The sequence below is a fragment of the Alligator sinensis genome, unplaced genomic scaffold, assembly GCF_000455745.1.
Source record: "Alligator sinensis unplaced genomic scaffold, ASM45574v1 scaffold277_1, whole genome shotgun sequence".
Taxonomy (NCBI): Eukaryota; Metazoa; Chordata; order Crocodylia; family Alligatoridae; genus Alligator; species Alligator sinensis.
Genome location: NW_005841899.1, coordinates 2,019,731 through 2,036,306, shown reverse-complemented (window position 1 = coordinate 2,036,306; position 16,576 = coordinate 2,019,731). Strand labels below are relative to the sequence as shown.

At 46.2% G+C, this 16,576-nt stretch overlaps 1 protein-coding gene across 1 annotated transcript in view; it reads left to right on the top strand.

The window, feature by feature from the left end:
- TMEM163 (transmembrane protein 163) overlaps positions 1-16,576 on the top strand; it is a 225,187-nt gene that overhangs the window by 152,968 nt on the left and 55,643 nt on the right. The window contains exon 6 of the mRNA XM_025197586.1: positions 3,536-3,632. Within this exon, the coding sequence (XP_025053371.1) occupies positions 3,536-3,632 (97 nt within the window). The remainder of the gene's footprint in view (positions 1-3,535; positions 3,633-16,576) is intronic.

The following is a 16,576-nucleotide window of genomic DNA, read 5'->3' as shown; positions in this document are numbered from 1 at the left end:
CAGAGCACACTTGTCAATGTCAAATCAGTGAATGTGATGATCACCTAGGGCACCTATACACACGATGGAGCTCTGCTCTGGTCAGAGCAGACTCGATTAATTGAGTCTAATTAGCATGCTCCAGCAGCCGCCAAATCGCATGTATTCAGTGTCCCTGCCTTTCAGAATTGTGGTGGGGGTGCATTAACTAATGCTCATTGAATGAGCTTTAGTTTAAAGTGCCCCTGCCATCATTTTGAAGCATGGGATGCTGAAAACACATGACTCTGCAGGCGCTTAAATTAGAGCAGCTCACAGAGGGGCAGATCTCTGGTACTCTCACCATACTAGGAGCCTGAGGGATGATGTACAAAGTACCTTCTACCATGCATTGACCAGCTGGAGAGCTCAGAGTACCATGAGCTCCTAGAATCATGCTAGGAGCCTGAGGGATGATGTACAAAGTACTAACTTCTATTGCCCTGATCCATGCACTTTCTTCACCATGAACTGAGGGAGAGCAGACTGAAAGCGGCTCCTAAGTAGCCAGGCTGCAAAGGCCAACAAAGATTCAAGCATCTCCACAAGACTGATGCAGCAGACTCATATCCACATTTCTGATACTCAAGGCCTCCCTGTCTCAACAACATTTTCTCTGTACTTCTGCAGACATTTTCCATGGACCATTTACTTAGAGCTATACAACTTCTGCAGTGCTCCTGGGAAGTACAGCCTCACCAACCCAGAAAAGAGGCAGCGAGGCTGTCTTGAGAGCACCCTATGCCACTGTTGTCAAGCACTTTGGAGAAATATAGTTACCCAGGTTTGTCTGAAGTCAAGTAGAAGGAAGGGTAGATTTGCACCTTATAGACTAACCAAAGTGTGTTTGTGTGTGTATAATATATATAATAGGATCTAACATAAAAATATATAGCACAAGCCTTCATGGGCTGAAGCTCTCTTCATCAGATGTGGTCCAAGGACATGCAGAAAGCAGAATATAAGAAGCGCTCTGGAGATGGAGATCTTGAGTGGTTGCAGGGAGTGTCACTGCCTCATTGCTGCATTTGTCTAATGCAGGGCAGGAGCCAAGAGCTGTGTGGCTGCACCTCCCTTGTCACAGTCCTGGATGCCGGTGAACTCTGCATTCACTGGTGTTTCACGGCAGCTACTGCCAGTTTCACGTGTGTTGTGAGCTCGGAGCTCTCCAGATGGTTGATGCAATCTCTGGCTAGATCCCCTGCTCTCATGCAGGTCCAGAGCCCAGGGGGTGCATGCGGCTGCTGCTTGCCTTCCTGACTGATCAGCTGGTGAGCTCAGAGCTCACAACACATGTGGAACACCAGCAGGAGCTTCCCTGACAGGCCAGCAAGCCAAAGAGTTCACTGGGCATGCACTGCACAGCTGAAAGGTGTGATTGTGCCATTTCACCCCCTTGGATCTGCCACGGGCAAGAGCTGTTAGGTGTCTCAGTGGCACTGCAGAAGCAATGTGAAGCATGCCCTTAGGAGCCAGTGGTGTGATGCAAAGTGGATGCTGCCCTGTGTTTCAGAATCTGGCCTGCTTCCATCAGTGAGTGAAGTACTTGAATGCTGGATCTGCACTGTACCTGAATTCCTGACTTCAGAGCAGTGCTAATTTCACTGCAGCCCCTACACAGAGCATGATGGGAATGTTGCCAGGTTTGCCAAACAACCAGATGGCCCAATGTCTGAATTATTAAAAATAGTAGCACAGGGTTGTGCTAATAATAGCAACCTCAGCTTGAGCTGACAGATAGGTGCCAGGAACAGAATACCAGAACATTACTTTCTTTGACAAATTTTAAAGGAAAATATACTTGTAGAAAACTGATTTATAAAAATATATAGCGTTGAAAACAATTTACTGTTTTAAATTTGCTTTGCTCCTTTCATACAGAATAGTATTAATAAGGTAGTGTTTTCCAGGAGAATTAGACCAAGTCGTGGTATAAATGTATAGATACCGAAATGGACTGGCTTGCATTGGGGGCCCTCTACGGAAAGGAATTGGCGTTCTGTGCCAGGTGTTCTGGTACCAGTGTGGCCAACCTTTCTTGCAGGAATATCAGAAGCAGGACCTTTAATCTTGCATGTTCCCCCATTCCCCCTGCTGATTGGTGGAGGGGCCCCGCTTGCGGCTTGCTCCTGATCAGCAGGGAGGAGAAAACTGTGGTTTTAAATATGGCACTGCTTTTGCCTCCCACCATGAACTGGCTAACGGGCCCTGGACAGTCCTTCTGTTTACTGCTGACTGGCGGGGAGGCAAAAATTGTGCCATGTTTAAAACTGTGGGTTTAGCTTCCCTGCTGATCAGGAGGGAGCGGTTGGGTCCTCCACTAATCGGCAGTGATGGGGAAGGGTGAGGTGCACGTGGGGGATCATGCCAGATTAAAGGAACCGACATGCACTTGACCTCCACCATGAATTTTGTAGGTCCCTAATCAGAAGTTAAGCACTATACCTTCCCTAAATGCCACTCTGATTCCAACCCAGTCCAGCCCTAGCATACTTGATAGTTTGTGCCCTAGGGTGCCAGCATGATGATAGGGGAGCTTGAGTGTTCAGCTGCATGGAGGATCGCAGAGCAGAGTGCAGGTAGGACTGCACAATGAGGCCCTACACCCACCCCAGTTTTGTGTGGCAAGTGAAGATGAAAATGAATTTGGTAGTGACTGCAGGACTCTTGGCAGTGACTTCTGGCACCTCCTCTTGTCCTGCTCCAACTCTGCATCATATGCCTGGTGCCCCCCTTTACTGAGTGCCCAGGGCTCACTACCCACACACAGCAGCTTGCCCTGCCCTATTCTGTTAACTGTATTCTATTAACCAGGTAAGAGTAATAGGGATCATTTTGGGGGTGGAAATGCTGGGAATTCCTGAGTTGCCAGTCCTTTGCAAAACATGTTGCTTCACTGTTACCTGAACTTCTTAAGCATTGCTCCATTTATTTTCTGTGTCCACTTGTTGCGTCTTTTCATAAACCCAGGGAATGGATGGTCTTTTTACACTAGTTTTATACTGTGATCAGTTAAATGGGACTCTGAGCCACCTTTCAGTCATTAAATTCCCTGGACTTCCTGTAGTGTGATGTTGAAACCTGAGCTGTAATTCTTCTAACTTCTCATTTGTAATCTTTTGTCTTTTGTCAGTTTGGAGACGGGTGAACTGCAATCAAGGCTTCAGGGTCCTGTGATAATTACTATCCAGGTTGTCCAAAAAATCTTCCCAGGAAAATTTAGTTTGATGATTTCTAATGCAAAAACTGAGCAGAAAGAAAGCTGCTAGAATGCTTCCTTATTCATCGTTTGGGATCACATAAGGCACATTACATACATAACTGTTGCCATTCACTTTTCACTTCCTGTAAAGAGTTTAAGAAATGGAAAAGGATTAGGATGATCTTCTAGTCCCATGCTTTAATGTAAACCCTTTTTTAATCTTTGATATCATTTTTCATTGAAGTTGTTTATACTGTTATTAGTCAGTAGGACTGAAAGTTTCAAATTAAGCTCTCAACATTTTTTTCTTTTCAGAGCCTGTGTCATCTTGGGTGTGATATTTCTTCTGTCATCTATATGTATAGTGGTCAAAGCCATCCATGACCTTGCGAATAAGTTGCTCCCAGAAGTGGTAAGATCATTTGTGTTCTTTATGATACTCTCCCAGTCCCTGGTCCTGCACTGAGATGTAGGAGGACGTATCTTTGCACTTTGAAGGAGCCCCACTGAATTCTGTGGAGCATCAGCAGGTATCTAGACCGCCTGTCTGCACTCACTGGAGGTTCAAGACCTTAAAGCAAGGTCTTGCTTTTTCCTGTTTTCAAGGGTGCAGTCTATGAGGTCTACTTGATGTACAAACTTGACTACCATTACCATTACAGGCCTAATCATGTTTGTCTTACTCACTTAAAATTCCTATTGAGGGTTACAGGAGCTGATGAGAACAAAGCTTGATGAAGGTAATGAAAGCAAGATTTGTCCACTTCGGATACATTTTGTAATGAGCGGAAAGTTTCCATGGATTAATGCTCTGTTTACTTATGCATTTCATTTTTAATGAAAACGTACTTTGGGTTAGTGTGTGTGTATGTATTCTTGCTCTTGCCTGTACTTCCAGAGATATGCATGGGTTACAGGCGAAAAAGTAGAGTGGGGAGTATGTTTTAACCTCTCCTGGGAGAAAGGGCCAGGTCTTCAAGCTATGCAGAGGCTTCGGAAAATCTTTTATCTTGCTCTCTAGTCTTTGGGTAGCTAAGAATTCAACCCCTATCATGTCTATCAGAGCAGCCCTGCCCTCCCTATCAACCAATTTTTCACCTCTACTCTGCCCGTCTTGCTTCCTTTTTGACCTCTTGCTTCCAGCAGTAGTCAATCCTTGACCCATCCAACCTGACTCTTCAGTGGAAGAGGCAAAAGATCCCTCTTGTTTTTCACTGATCTAAATATTTAATCTTGAACATACCCGCTGGCTGATGTACACAAGTATGTCAAGTCTGGGTGCTCAAAAAGCTAAACATAAAACATCAAAGATCATATCTTTGGCATTGAACCCCGTGGACACAATTCACCATGCCAAAGTAGTGCTTCATTGATTTGGCCCCACACGTTATTGGGCCAGGACCCTGATCATGTGATTTCAGGTGGGGGTGGAGGCAGGGCTGAAAAAGGCAAAATGGAATTTCAAATTGTTCATTCTCTTAGGGCCCCTCCAGACGCTCAGGTAAAGGCATGATAGAATCTGATGTGCGATCCACACAATTGTACCTCCTGCCATGGCACACGTGCATGGCAAGAGGTATGATTGTAGGGTGGGATAGTGCATTAGATCCCTTCATACCTCATTGCCAGTGCAGGGGGAGCCCAGAATCATGATCCTGGGCTCCCCCTGCACTGGCAAGTAGCAAGCTCCTGTGACTGGGAGAACCCCCAGCTGACAGGGCCCCCGGCCGTGGGGGTGCATCAGCCACCAGGGTGCCCTTGGCACACATTCAATTAATTGCATAATAGGAACTAGCCAAAAAGTTATTCCACATTTTTTGTGGAATTACTTTGTGGCTTACTCCTCCTTTTATCACTCCATTAATTGATTGACTATTTGGCCGGGTCACAACTTAAGATGTGATTCACTAGTTAATGACATCTTCAGTGTAATGTGTGGCAGGGGCAGAGCCAGTCTAGGCCCAGCAGGGTATAAAAGAAGAATCCCCAGGCAACCAGGGAGCCAGTGAACAGGGGCTGCAAACAGGGTAAGCAGTTCGCAAGCCAGTTTTGAGTCCAGTTCATGGGCCCTCCCCCCCTTCTGTGAGGGGCAAGCTTTTCAGTTTGGTAGGTGGAAGGTGGAAAATAGGGAAGGGCTGCTTGGAATAAGAGCAGTTAGAGAGAGGAGGCAGATTCAGAGACCCAGGGACATGGCTCGAGGATGTTGCAATGCCAGAGCCACTGCCACTGCCTCTGCTCGCACCTGTGAGGCTTCTGTCCAAGCAGGACCATCAACGCTTCCACCCAGGTCCAGGTTTGGTGCTGTGGGGACCACGGCTTGCAGGTTCCTTCCAGTGATGGTCAGGTCAGGGAGTGCTTGCGGTGTAAATGGTGCATCTTGGTGGTGTTTCTCAGGAGGAGGTGGTGAGGCTCTGAAGCATCCTTTGCCATGAGGCGTTCATCGGTTTGATGCTGGAGGAGACCTCTGGGACTGTGGAGGAAGAACTGCCAGAGGCTGTGCTACAGAAGAGGAAGGACATGGACACCCAAGAGAGTGGAAACTGGAGGCTTGTGACTTCTGGCAGCAAGCCGAAATCTTCACCTCCACCTGTAGTCATTCATCTGGAGAACAGATGTGCAGCCCTAGCAGCAGAGAGGGAGGAGCATGTTCCATTGGTGGAGGAAGACAAGCCAGGCCTCATTAAGGTGGGAAGGTTTGAGATGACAGCCACCAAGAAGAAGTGTTTCTTCTGTGATCGAGATCAAAGCTTCTCGATCACAGGCCCTGGTTCTCATGGGGGACTTCATTCACCTTGACATCTGCAGGGAGGGCAAAATAGCAGTGCACAGGCAATTCAGGAAGTTTTTGGAGAGCGTTGGGGACAACTTCCTGGTGCAGGTGCTGGAGCAACCAACTAGGGACTGTGCTATTCTTGACCTGCTGCTCAGAAACAGGGAAGAATTGATGGGGAATGTAGTAGTGGATGGTAACTTGGGCAGCAGTGACCACAAGATGATAGAGTTCAGGATCCTGAGGAAAGGAAGGAAGGAGAGCAGCAGAGTAAGGACCCTGGACTTCAGAAAAAGAGACTTTGACTCACTCAGGAAACTGATGGGCAGGATCTCCTGGAAAGTTAATCTGAGGGGGAGAGGAGTGTAGGAGAGCTGGCTGTACTTCAAAGAAGCCTTACTGAGAGTGTAGGAACAAACCATCCTGATGCGCAGGAAGACTAGCAAATATGCCAGAAGACTAGCTTGGCTTAGCAGGGAACTCTTCAGTAAACTAAATCACAAAAAGGAAGCTTATAAGAAGTGGAAACTTGGACAAATGACTAGGGAAGAATATAAGAGCATTGCTTGGGCTTGCAGGGATGAAGTTAGGAAGGCCAAAGCTCAACTGGAATTGCAACTAGCAAGGGGTGTGAAGGGTAACAAGAAGGGTTTCTACAAATATGTTGGTAGCAAGAGGAGGATCATGGAAAGTGTGGGTCCCTTACCGAATGGGGGAGGCAACCTTGTGACAGAGGATGCAGAAAAGGCTGAAGTACGCAATGCCTTTTTTGCCTCAGTCTTCACAGGCAAGGTCAGCTCCCAGACTACTGCACCAGGCAGCACAGTTTAGGAAGGAGGCGAGCAGCCCACACTGGTGAAAGAATAGGTTCATAGATTCATAAATGTTAGGGTCGGAAGGGACCTCAATAGATCATCGAGTCCGACCCCCTGCATAGTCAGGAAAGTGCTGGGTCTAGATGACCCCAGCTAGATGCCTATCTAACCTCCTCTTGAAGACCCCCAGGGTAGGGGAGAGCACCACCTCCCTTGGGAGCCCGTTCCAGACCTTGGCCACTCGAACTGTGAAGAAGTTCTTCCTAATGTCCAATCTAAATCTGCTCTCTGCTAGCTTGTGGCCATTATTTCTTGTAGCCCCCGGGAGCGCCTTGGTGAATAAATACTCACCAATTCCCTTCTGTGCCCCCGTGATGAACTTATAGGCAGCCACAAGGTTGCCTCTCAGCCTTCTCTTGCGGATGCTGAAAAGGTCCAGTTTCTCTAGTCTCTCCTCGTAGGGCTTGGTCTGCAGGCCCTTAACCATACGAGTGACCCTTCTCTGGACCCTTTCCAGGTTATCCGCATCCCTCTTGAAGTGCGGTGCCCAGAATTGCACGCAGTACTCCAACTGCGGTCTGACCAGCGCCCGATAGAGGGGAAGTATCACCTCCTTGGATCTATTCGTCATGCACCTGCTGATGCACAATAAAGTGCCATTAGCTTTTCTGATGGCTTCGTCACACTGCCGACTCATGTTCATCTTGGAGTCCACTAGGACTCCAAGATCCCTTTCCACTTCTGTGCCATGTTAGGTTAGGGACTACTTAGAAAAGTTGGACATGTACAAGTCCATGGGGCCAGATTGGATGCATCCCAAGGGTGCTGAGGGATTTGACTGATATGATTGGAGAGCCATTGGCTATCATCTTTGAAAACTCATGGTGATCAGGACAGGTCTCAGATGATTGGAAAAGGGCAAACAGAGCCCTTTAAGAAAGGGAAGAAAGAGTATCCAGGGAATGACAGACGGGTCAGGTTCACCTCAGTTTCTGGAAAAATCATAGAGCAGATCCTCAAGGAATCCATTTCTAAGCACTTGGAGGAGAAAAAGGTGATTAGGAACAGTCGGCATGGATTCACCAGGAGCAAGTCATGCCTGATCAACCTGATTGCCTTCTATGATGAGGTGACTGGCTCTGTGGATGCAGGGAGAGCAGTGGATGTGATACCTTGATTTTAGCAAGGCTTTTTATGTGGTCTCCCTCAGCTTTCTTGCAGGCTAGCTAAGGAAGTATGGGCTGGATGAATGAACTGTAAGGTGGATAGAAAACTGGCTGGAGAATTGGGCTCAGAGAGTACTAATCAATGGCTTGATGTCTAGTTGGCAGCCTGTATCAAGTGGAGTGCCCTAGGGTTCAGTTTTGTTCAATGTTTTAATCAACGACCTGGACGATGGGATGGATTACACCCTTAGCACGTTTGCAGATGACGCCAAGCTGGGGGAAGGAGTAGATATAGTGGAGGGTAGGGCTAGGATTCAGAGTGACTTAGACAAATTGGAGGATTAGGCTAAAAGGAATCTCATGAGGTTCAACAAGGACAAGTGCAAAGTCCTGCACTTAGGGCAGAGCAGTCTCATGCACTGGTTCAGGCTGGGAGTTGATGAGCTGGGCAGCAGCTCTGCAAAAAAGGACCTGGGGGTTATAGTGGACAGTAAGCTGAATATGAGCCATCAGTGTGCCATTGTTGCCAAGAAGGCTAATGGCAGACTGGGCTGCGTTGGTAGAAGTATTGCCAGCAGGTCAAGGCAAGTGATTATTCCCCTCTGTTCAGCACTGGTGAAGCCACATCTGGAGTAGTGTGTCCAGTTTTGGGCCCCCCACTACAGAAAGGATGCGGACAAATTGGAGAGAGTCCAGCAGAGGGTGACAAAAATGGTTCAGGGGCTGGCGCACATGACTTATGAGGAAAGACTGAGGCAATTGGGTTATTTAGTCTAGAGAAGAGAAGACTGAGGTGGGATTTAATAGCAGCCTTCAACTACCTGAAGCTGGGTTTGAAAGAGGATGGAGTTGGACTGTTTTTAGTGATGGGAGATGATGGAACAAGGAACAACTGTCCCAAGTTGCAGCAAGGGAAGTTTAGGTTAGATATTAGTAAGAATTTTCTCACTATGAGGGTAGTAAAATATTGAAACAGGTTACCTAGAGAGGTGGTAGAAACTCTATCCTTGGATGTTTTCAAAACCAGACTACACAAAGCTTTGGTTGGGATGATCTACTTGGGGATGGTTCTGCTTTGAGCAGGGGGTTGGACTAGATGTGACCTCCTGAGGTCCCTTCCAACTCTAATTTCCTATGATTCCATGAATCTACTTGGGGTTTTACACTATAGAAGATTCTAGGTAGTTATACAAAAAATAAAGCCTTCATCCAATACTTTATGCAGAGCTACATAACCATCCAGAGTAGAAAAGATCACTGTGGATTTAAATATTACAATTCCTTTATTTGGGAAGAATAATGAAATACAGATACATGCCACAAGGCATTGCTGTGCATAGGTACCTGAGCTAGCTTTAAACAAGCTGATTTGGGTACTGAAAGCATTCTAGTTTAGCTGAAGGAGCATGTTACTTCTAGGTCTCATTAGCTCTGCTGAGAAGCAAGTTATGATGATCTGGGTGGAGACCATCCTAATGTAGCTGTGTTGACATACATTTGGTGCTTCTAAACGTGTATTAGCTGCAAGACCTGCAGGGAGGTTGTAATATGAGGCACAGCAGTATCTGAACAGATGGCTTTCTGATGCTGCCAGAAGTCAGGTTAGATTTGCACCTTTATAGACTAACTAAATAAGATATATCTATATCTGTATATCTGTATCTATTGGTAGAGTTGCAGGTAAACAGTACTGTGTCAGATGGATTTGCAAGTCTCAATATAGTTTGTTGAGCAAGTGGCTACAAAATAAAAACCACTTCAGAATATCATTAGAGGGGCCAAAAATTGAATTGGCATCATCGACACATTATACTCTCCCCCACTTTGAAACACTCCCTTCCAGTCAGGGTCCTGTCTCCCAGATGGGCCTCTGTTTTAGGGATGTCATTCATTGACATCTCAAAGTTCCTCATGGTTCACGCAAATTTATTGTCTCCTCACCTTTATTTTTTTAATATATTTATGTCAGAAATGAAGACTCCTAAAACTGCTCTTTAGAAAGTGATTCACCCCAACTGGTCAGATCCTACAGCATTTTAAGTTTCTGGTCAGACTGATTTATAAAGGTCCTTTATATGGGGACCTTCAAGTATGTCTGTCCCATATCTCCATGCCAGGGATATGATATAGACATACCTTAAATCTTATACTTTGTCCTGCCTATTCAGGATTGAGCTGGTTTGAAGAGTTTATACTGCTACTGCCTGAACTACACCAGTTGGTGAAAATAGAGGTTGGAATATTCATCTAATGTTTTTCAGTAGGTTCACATGTGCATAGAAATAATACTGAAAACAGGAAAATGTAATTGGTGATTTATAGGAAGTGGAACTGATAAGGCACGTGCCACACACAATGTGTGAGACCTAGGAATCCTGCCTGGAAAACTGCTATTTAAAAGCCACTATTAAACAATTGCAGTATTTGTTACTATTCTGAATCACGTAAAATGTATGGCAAGAGTTCTCCTTTGAAAATTTTCTTTTTCCGTGCAGCTTGCTATGCAAAACCAATTCATGGCTATGCAAAACTGTTTCAGGAGAGGGTTTGCATGGCAGTGGGAAACAGGTGAGGAACCTATAGGCAATGCACGAATAAAAACTGAAAGTGTGGAGACAAGCGAATGAAGAGTATAAAAAGGTTCCTGCTGCAAACAAGCTCCAGTGGGCTACAGGATTAAAAGTCCATAATGGCAATGCCCAATGTTATCAATGACTGCTTCAGGTAATCTTGTGGTGGCTGTTCTTTTCTGTTTGCTTCTGTTACTAGCAGTGCTGTATCGGCGCAAACAGATGTGACATTTTTTGCCTGAACTGTCCCTGGAAAGTAGTTTATAGTCATGACCAAACAGAAGTACACAGCTGCAGACCACTTCAAAAGGGCCTGATCCTATGACAATCTGAGCATTCACTGTATGAGGGTTCAGATGAAGGTGCTTCAAAACTGAGCAGCTTCATTAATTTGTGTCTGCGTGGGCTGGGAGCAGGGCTTGGTGACAGCTCAGCACACTCTTGGCAGTGTTTTCAGAATGGGAGCGGGGGAGAAAGCAGGGGAAGGAGGTCCATTTTGGGGGTTCCCCAGCCATGCTAGAGTTTGTGTGGGGGGGTGGATTGGAGCCCCCCACCAAAGTGGGGGGCTCCAGTCCACCTACCCTCCACTTCAGTACATCTGGGAAACCTGTAGAACAGATGTCCCTCCCCTGCCTTCTCCCCACCCATCCTGAAATAGCATCAGAGCCGTGAGGGGTGGTGGGGTGGAGCTAGGGGAGAGAGGCTGCAAAGACACAGCCTCACTCCCTGGATGGGCTCCAAATTGGAGCTGATCCTCCGCCTTCCCAGCCCAATAGCTAATAGGGCTGTGCAAAGCTTTGGTTTCTGATTCAATTCAGAGGAGATTCAGCCTGATTCAGTGGCTGAATCTCGGAATTCGAATGGAATCAGGAGACCCATTAATCTCTCCAAATGGAATTGGAAGCCTTTGATTGGATTTGGAGAGATTCGATGATTCGGCCATAGATACAGCTTTGTATGTTTTTCTACATACCTCGTGGTACCAGGCGTGGCTTGTGAATGCTGAGACGGTGGGGTGGATGGAGCATCCCACGGGAGCAAGGCGGGGAGGAGTCCTCCGTGTGCTCAACAGTGGACCTGAAAGTGGACCAGAAGTACTTCTGGGTCCACCATGAAGTGTGCAAGGCACCCCTATGCCCCCTAGCTGGGGGGAGGGGGGGGTGGTCCTCTTCGCGCTCGTTGGCTGGACCGGAAGTGCTTCCAGTCCACTTCTGGGTCTGCCTCCAAGTGTGCAGGCAACTTCCCTGTGCTCCTGTGGGATGCTCCATCCGCCCCACCATCTCAGCATTCACGAGCCACGCCTGGTACCTCGAGGTATGTAGAAAAGTCATATAAAGCTGTGTCTAGGGACGAGTAGCTGATTCTCCAAATCAGAATCAAATCTTCAGAATCGACCAAATTGAATCGGAACAGTGATCCAAATCAGCAAATTGAATCACTGACCCCCAAATCATTCTGAATCTGAATTGAATACTACCTGCTTTACACGCCCGTAATAGCTAATGTCTGAGTTGGTCTAATTCACGGCGATTTCTGTAAAGCAGCATAAGTTAGACCAGAGATCTGCATTTCTGTCTGTCAGTTTTGCAAATAGTTCCTCCTACCGATTGCATGGGCTTTCCAAAGAACAAGCACATTCTCAGTATGGCTCTGCAGCTCCGCAAACAATATCATTAGCATTGAAATGTTTTCCTTTAATTTTATGACATTGGTGGAATTACTCCAGCGGGGTAAGAAAGAAGAGAGCATGCATGTAAAGCACAGCTCCTCTCAGGCCACTAGGATTACAGTTTTCTAACTTTTCAAAACATTGTATGAAATTTTAGATGCATGACTCTGATTTTAAAGGAAATCATGTGGCTAAGATCTGATAGTACCACTGGAAAATGTTCCTATTCATGTTCAAAGGCTGAATGCAAGATTAGCATTGACAATTTGTCTTTAAGAGAGAAAGCGCTTAGAATATATAAACCTACTCTTCCTTTGGGCAAGATTTACATGACTGTTTGTGTGGAACAAAATGAGAGACTGAATGTTTGTCAGAACTACAAAGCTTCTTTTTACACCTTTGATTTATGTGTTAGATTACCTTGACTTTATCAGTATTATATATACACATAATGTGGTGCTGGGGCAGATATAATTTCTTTGAGGTCAACTTTCATTTGCATATTTTCAGTGCAAGTAATTCAAGATAGGAGCAAGTCTCATGTATGAGAGATATCAAGTAATTAAGTTCCACTATGTTAATTGTAAATTGTCTTGGATAAAAGGCTCAAAGGGTAGTCTGAATTATACTGGAATAATTATGCTAACTTTATTATATTTCCAGCTGCATGTAATATATAGGTCATTTCATTCACAAGTTAGTTGTGAATGGATACGTTACATAAACCATTTTCTCAGAATTAATGTGCAGTGTCTTTCATCTAAAGAGTCCATTGTTCTTGAAATAAATTTCAGAAGGGGCGTTTTAGGTAAAATGAAAATAGAAAGGATATCAAGGATTGTGTAAGTGCCTTTTAAAACCTGTATGCAGCAATGTTTTGTTTTAAGGTTGCATCTGGATCTCATGGAAATGTGGTAAAAGGAGATGTTATCTTGAAATTCTGACCAGGTCACATAATGGATTCCTGTTACACAGCCTTAGTAATTCCAGCCAAAATTAAATGAATCTGTGTGTCTCGGACGGCCAGAGCTGACTCGAGTTGCGTTAGAAATTGGTCGTACGTTAGGACGGGCTGGTGAATGGAGAGGCAGACACAACTTATTGGTTGCAAAAAACTTTACTCATGCCGCTTGCAATCACGACGCAGGTGGTCCGGTCGTCTGAACAACCACGCGAGTTGTTCCAGCTGGCGGGGCCCAAGCCAGTTAATCCGTCCGCAATTCGAAGCCGGCGGGGAAAGGGGTACGTCGGGGTTGCGCTCGGTGACGGGAAGAAAGATCGATAGGCGATCAGTCTATCGATCGGCAGCCGCAAGTCAGATAACTTCAGAGGCGCTCTGCAGCGTGCTCAAAGCTCTTCGACTTGGGCGGAAGTCGCGCGGAATTTTAAATGGCCAGCGAGCCAATTACTAGCCGCCACGTGTGAATAATTTAGCACTGGCCAATAGCGGGGCACAAATTTACATTCGAATAGCGGGAACTCTTTGCACCGTGCATTTCTGTGCTGCAAGGAAGAAATGCATCCTGCAAAGGAAACTGCAAATTGGCGGGAACTGTCTCCTACACGCGGGGTCTCAGTTGTAGCAGAACACTCTGCCGTGCAAAGGAGCTCTCATGTGGCCAGGAAATTCCATAGTGCCGAGGCACCAAAATCACTGGGTCGTGACACTGAGCAAAATGACATTTGTATGCAAATTAATTTCTGTTTCAGTGTCCCATCTCATGAGTGAGTGCCCACAACTTCCACTAAGGGTGGAAGGAGAAAATCCATAATTTAAAGGATTTGTATGGATTTAGCTCTTAATCCACAGGAATTTTCAGAGAAATTGGGTTAGATTCCCCAATACTCTACACTAGCATAAATCCATTGAAACTAGTGGACTTACTCCTGATCGGACTTACTAAACGGTCCCAGAGAAGTAGGGGCTATGAGTGCTTTCTGACAGCTGTTAGCTCCGCAGTAGGACAACAGGACAGCCCCCGTGTGAGCAGTAGGAAGTCAGGGGGACAAAGCATTTCTCCAGGTAGGCTGCCAGGGAGACCAGTTAGCAAACCTAATTAGGGGCACCTGTGGCCAGCCCTGTGGAGTCATCTGATCGGAAAGGGGTAGGCTCGGGAGAGAGAGAAGCCAGGGCCCATGGCTGGGTAGGAGTTTTGGTATATAGCCAGGAGGCCAGAAGTTTAGTTATAGCCACAGTGCTTATATTTTTGGTTATAGCTTACTACTGGTGGTTTAGGTTTGGGACTGTTAGGGGTTGGCGGAGGTCCCAGTAGTGCTGAAGGCATGGGAGTGTCTTGATCTCTGCCAGGAGCTAGGGGCTCAAGGAACAGGGCGTGCTTAGCAGAAGGTTGAAGCCTGAAGGAAGTGGCTGAAGCCCAGGAAGGGCAGAGATTGGGCTGGGGATCCCACCCCCAGAAGGGCAGAATCAGGGCCCAGTTCCCAGAGAAGTGTGAGCTTGGGGCCAGGGGCCCAGCACAAAGGACACAGGGGTCAGAGTCCCAGAGACTAACAGCTGACAGGGCTGACACCGAGATAGCTGGACCTGAATCCGTGGGCCAAGGCTAGAGGCTTTCAGCCCGAGGAAAGGGGTGGAGGCTGAGAAGGCTGAGGTCCCAACAAGGGACAGGTGGAGCCATGTAATGCCCCTTAAGGCTACAGATGCCCTGGGGTGGCACAGTGGGTCAGGATGATCCAGTAAGCCTGAGCGGGGAAGAACAGACACACACACATGCTGACAGGTAGAAGAACTGGGGCTTTCTCTAGGACCCTTAGGCAGCCTCCCTTTCGATCAAATAAATGCATCAAGTCACGGCAGGTGAGTGAGAAGGGGAGAGTACCCTAGAGCTTGAACAGGGCAAGGGCTGTGTGGTCACTTGCTACAACAAGGTCTGATCTGTTGTAAAGATAATGCCAATGAAATGTACTGTTTACAGAAGTCCTTCTTTTTGGCCTTGACCTGTCATCTCCTGTCTCAACTATTGCAGTCTTCTTCACCTGGGACCCATTTAATCTCTGACACTTTGTCACTACGTTGAGACAGCACAGTGCAGCTTCAGCATCTTTGTATCTTCATTGTGCCCTATAGCTGTACCCCCTGTTCTTTTCCCATTGTTTTGCACATCAGCCCCTGCAAGCCGCTGCCTAGCTTGATTTCACACTTCCTCTGACCTTCACCACCCTAACAGTGATGCCAGCTTTGATATAGCCTATTTTATTTTGCTTCTTCACAAGCATTTTCATCTTTTCTTCCATGCTGTCTTTAAGCATGGAACATAATCTATGAGCCCTTACTTCAGTCAGTTACCTTCTGAAGTACACAAGAAATGTACCTGAGCATATACTGAGAGGAGCTGTGATAAAAAAAATCAGGTGAGAAAAAATAAACTATTAATTCAAGATGACAGTTTACTTTCTGTATTGCATTAGTACCTTTAAGAAAGACATATAGGACCTGTTAGGGGGTACAGCTCTGCAGTTTCCTAGCTAAAAGAGCTTACCTTGTGAATGGGTGATGAAAAAAATAGGTGGAGAAAAGAAACAGAAGAGAATCGTTCAAGGTAACAATGCAATCATTATGGTAACTTTAAAAAACAGTGGTCTAGACACATTTTTCATTTAGCCATTATCAATTATTTTTTGTGTCATGGCCATGGTGGGCATGCTGCCTATATATCCACATGCTCTTGGAACTGATACTTTCATTTTACTTCTTTCCCTTTCCTGTCTGTTTTGCCCCTTCTCTATTCTTTGTGTTGCATTTGTTTCGGGTGTTTTTTGGAGTAGGTTCCAAAGTAGGCTACGGTGGCAGATTGTAGACCAGATTACCCCAGAGGATGATCTGGCCACACTTTCATACTTGCTTTATGGGGCTCCTACCCCATTTTGAGAGCTCCAATACTACTACTACTGTTCATCTTGTGCGGTGGTGTCAGTGGAATGCTTTCAGTGTAGGTAAAGGCGTTTTGTAATACATTTCAAATGTTAATGAAAATACATAGGCAAGCAAGGTTCTTTGAGTAGACGTGATCTTTTTTATTAGACCAACTGAGTAAGCTCAGTTGGTCTAATAAAAGAGATCACGTCTACTCAAAGAACCTTGCCTGCCTGTGTCCTTAGACCAACACTGAGTTCTTTGCCTCAGTGTCCCTAAACGAGGGGCAAGACAAGGCTCTCACTGGGATTGTAGAGAGGCAGCAGCAGGACGCCAGACTACCAAGCGTAGACCCTGAGATGGTGCAGAGGCACTTGGAGGAACTGGATGCATTTAAGTCAGCAGGCCCGGATGAGCGCCATCCGAGGGTACTGAAGGCACTGGCTGACGTCATTGCACAGCCACTGGCGGGGATGTTTTGAAGCTCGTGGGGGC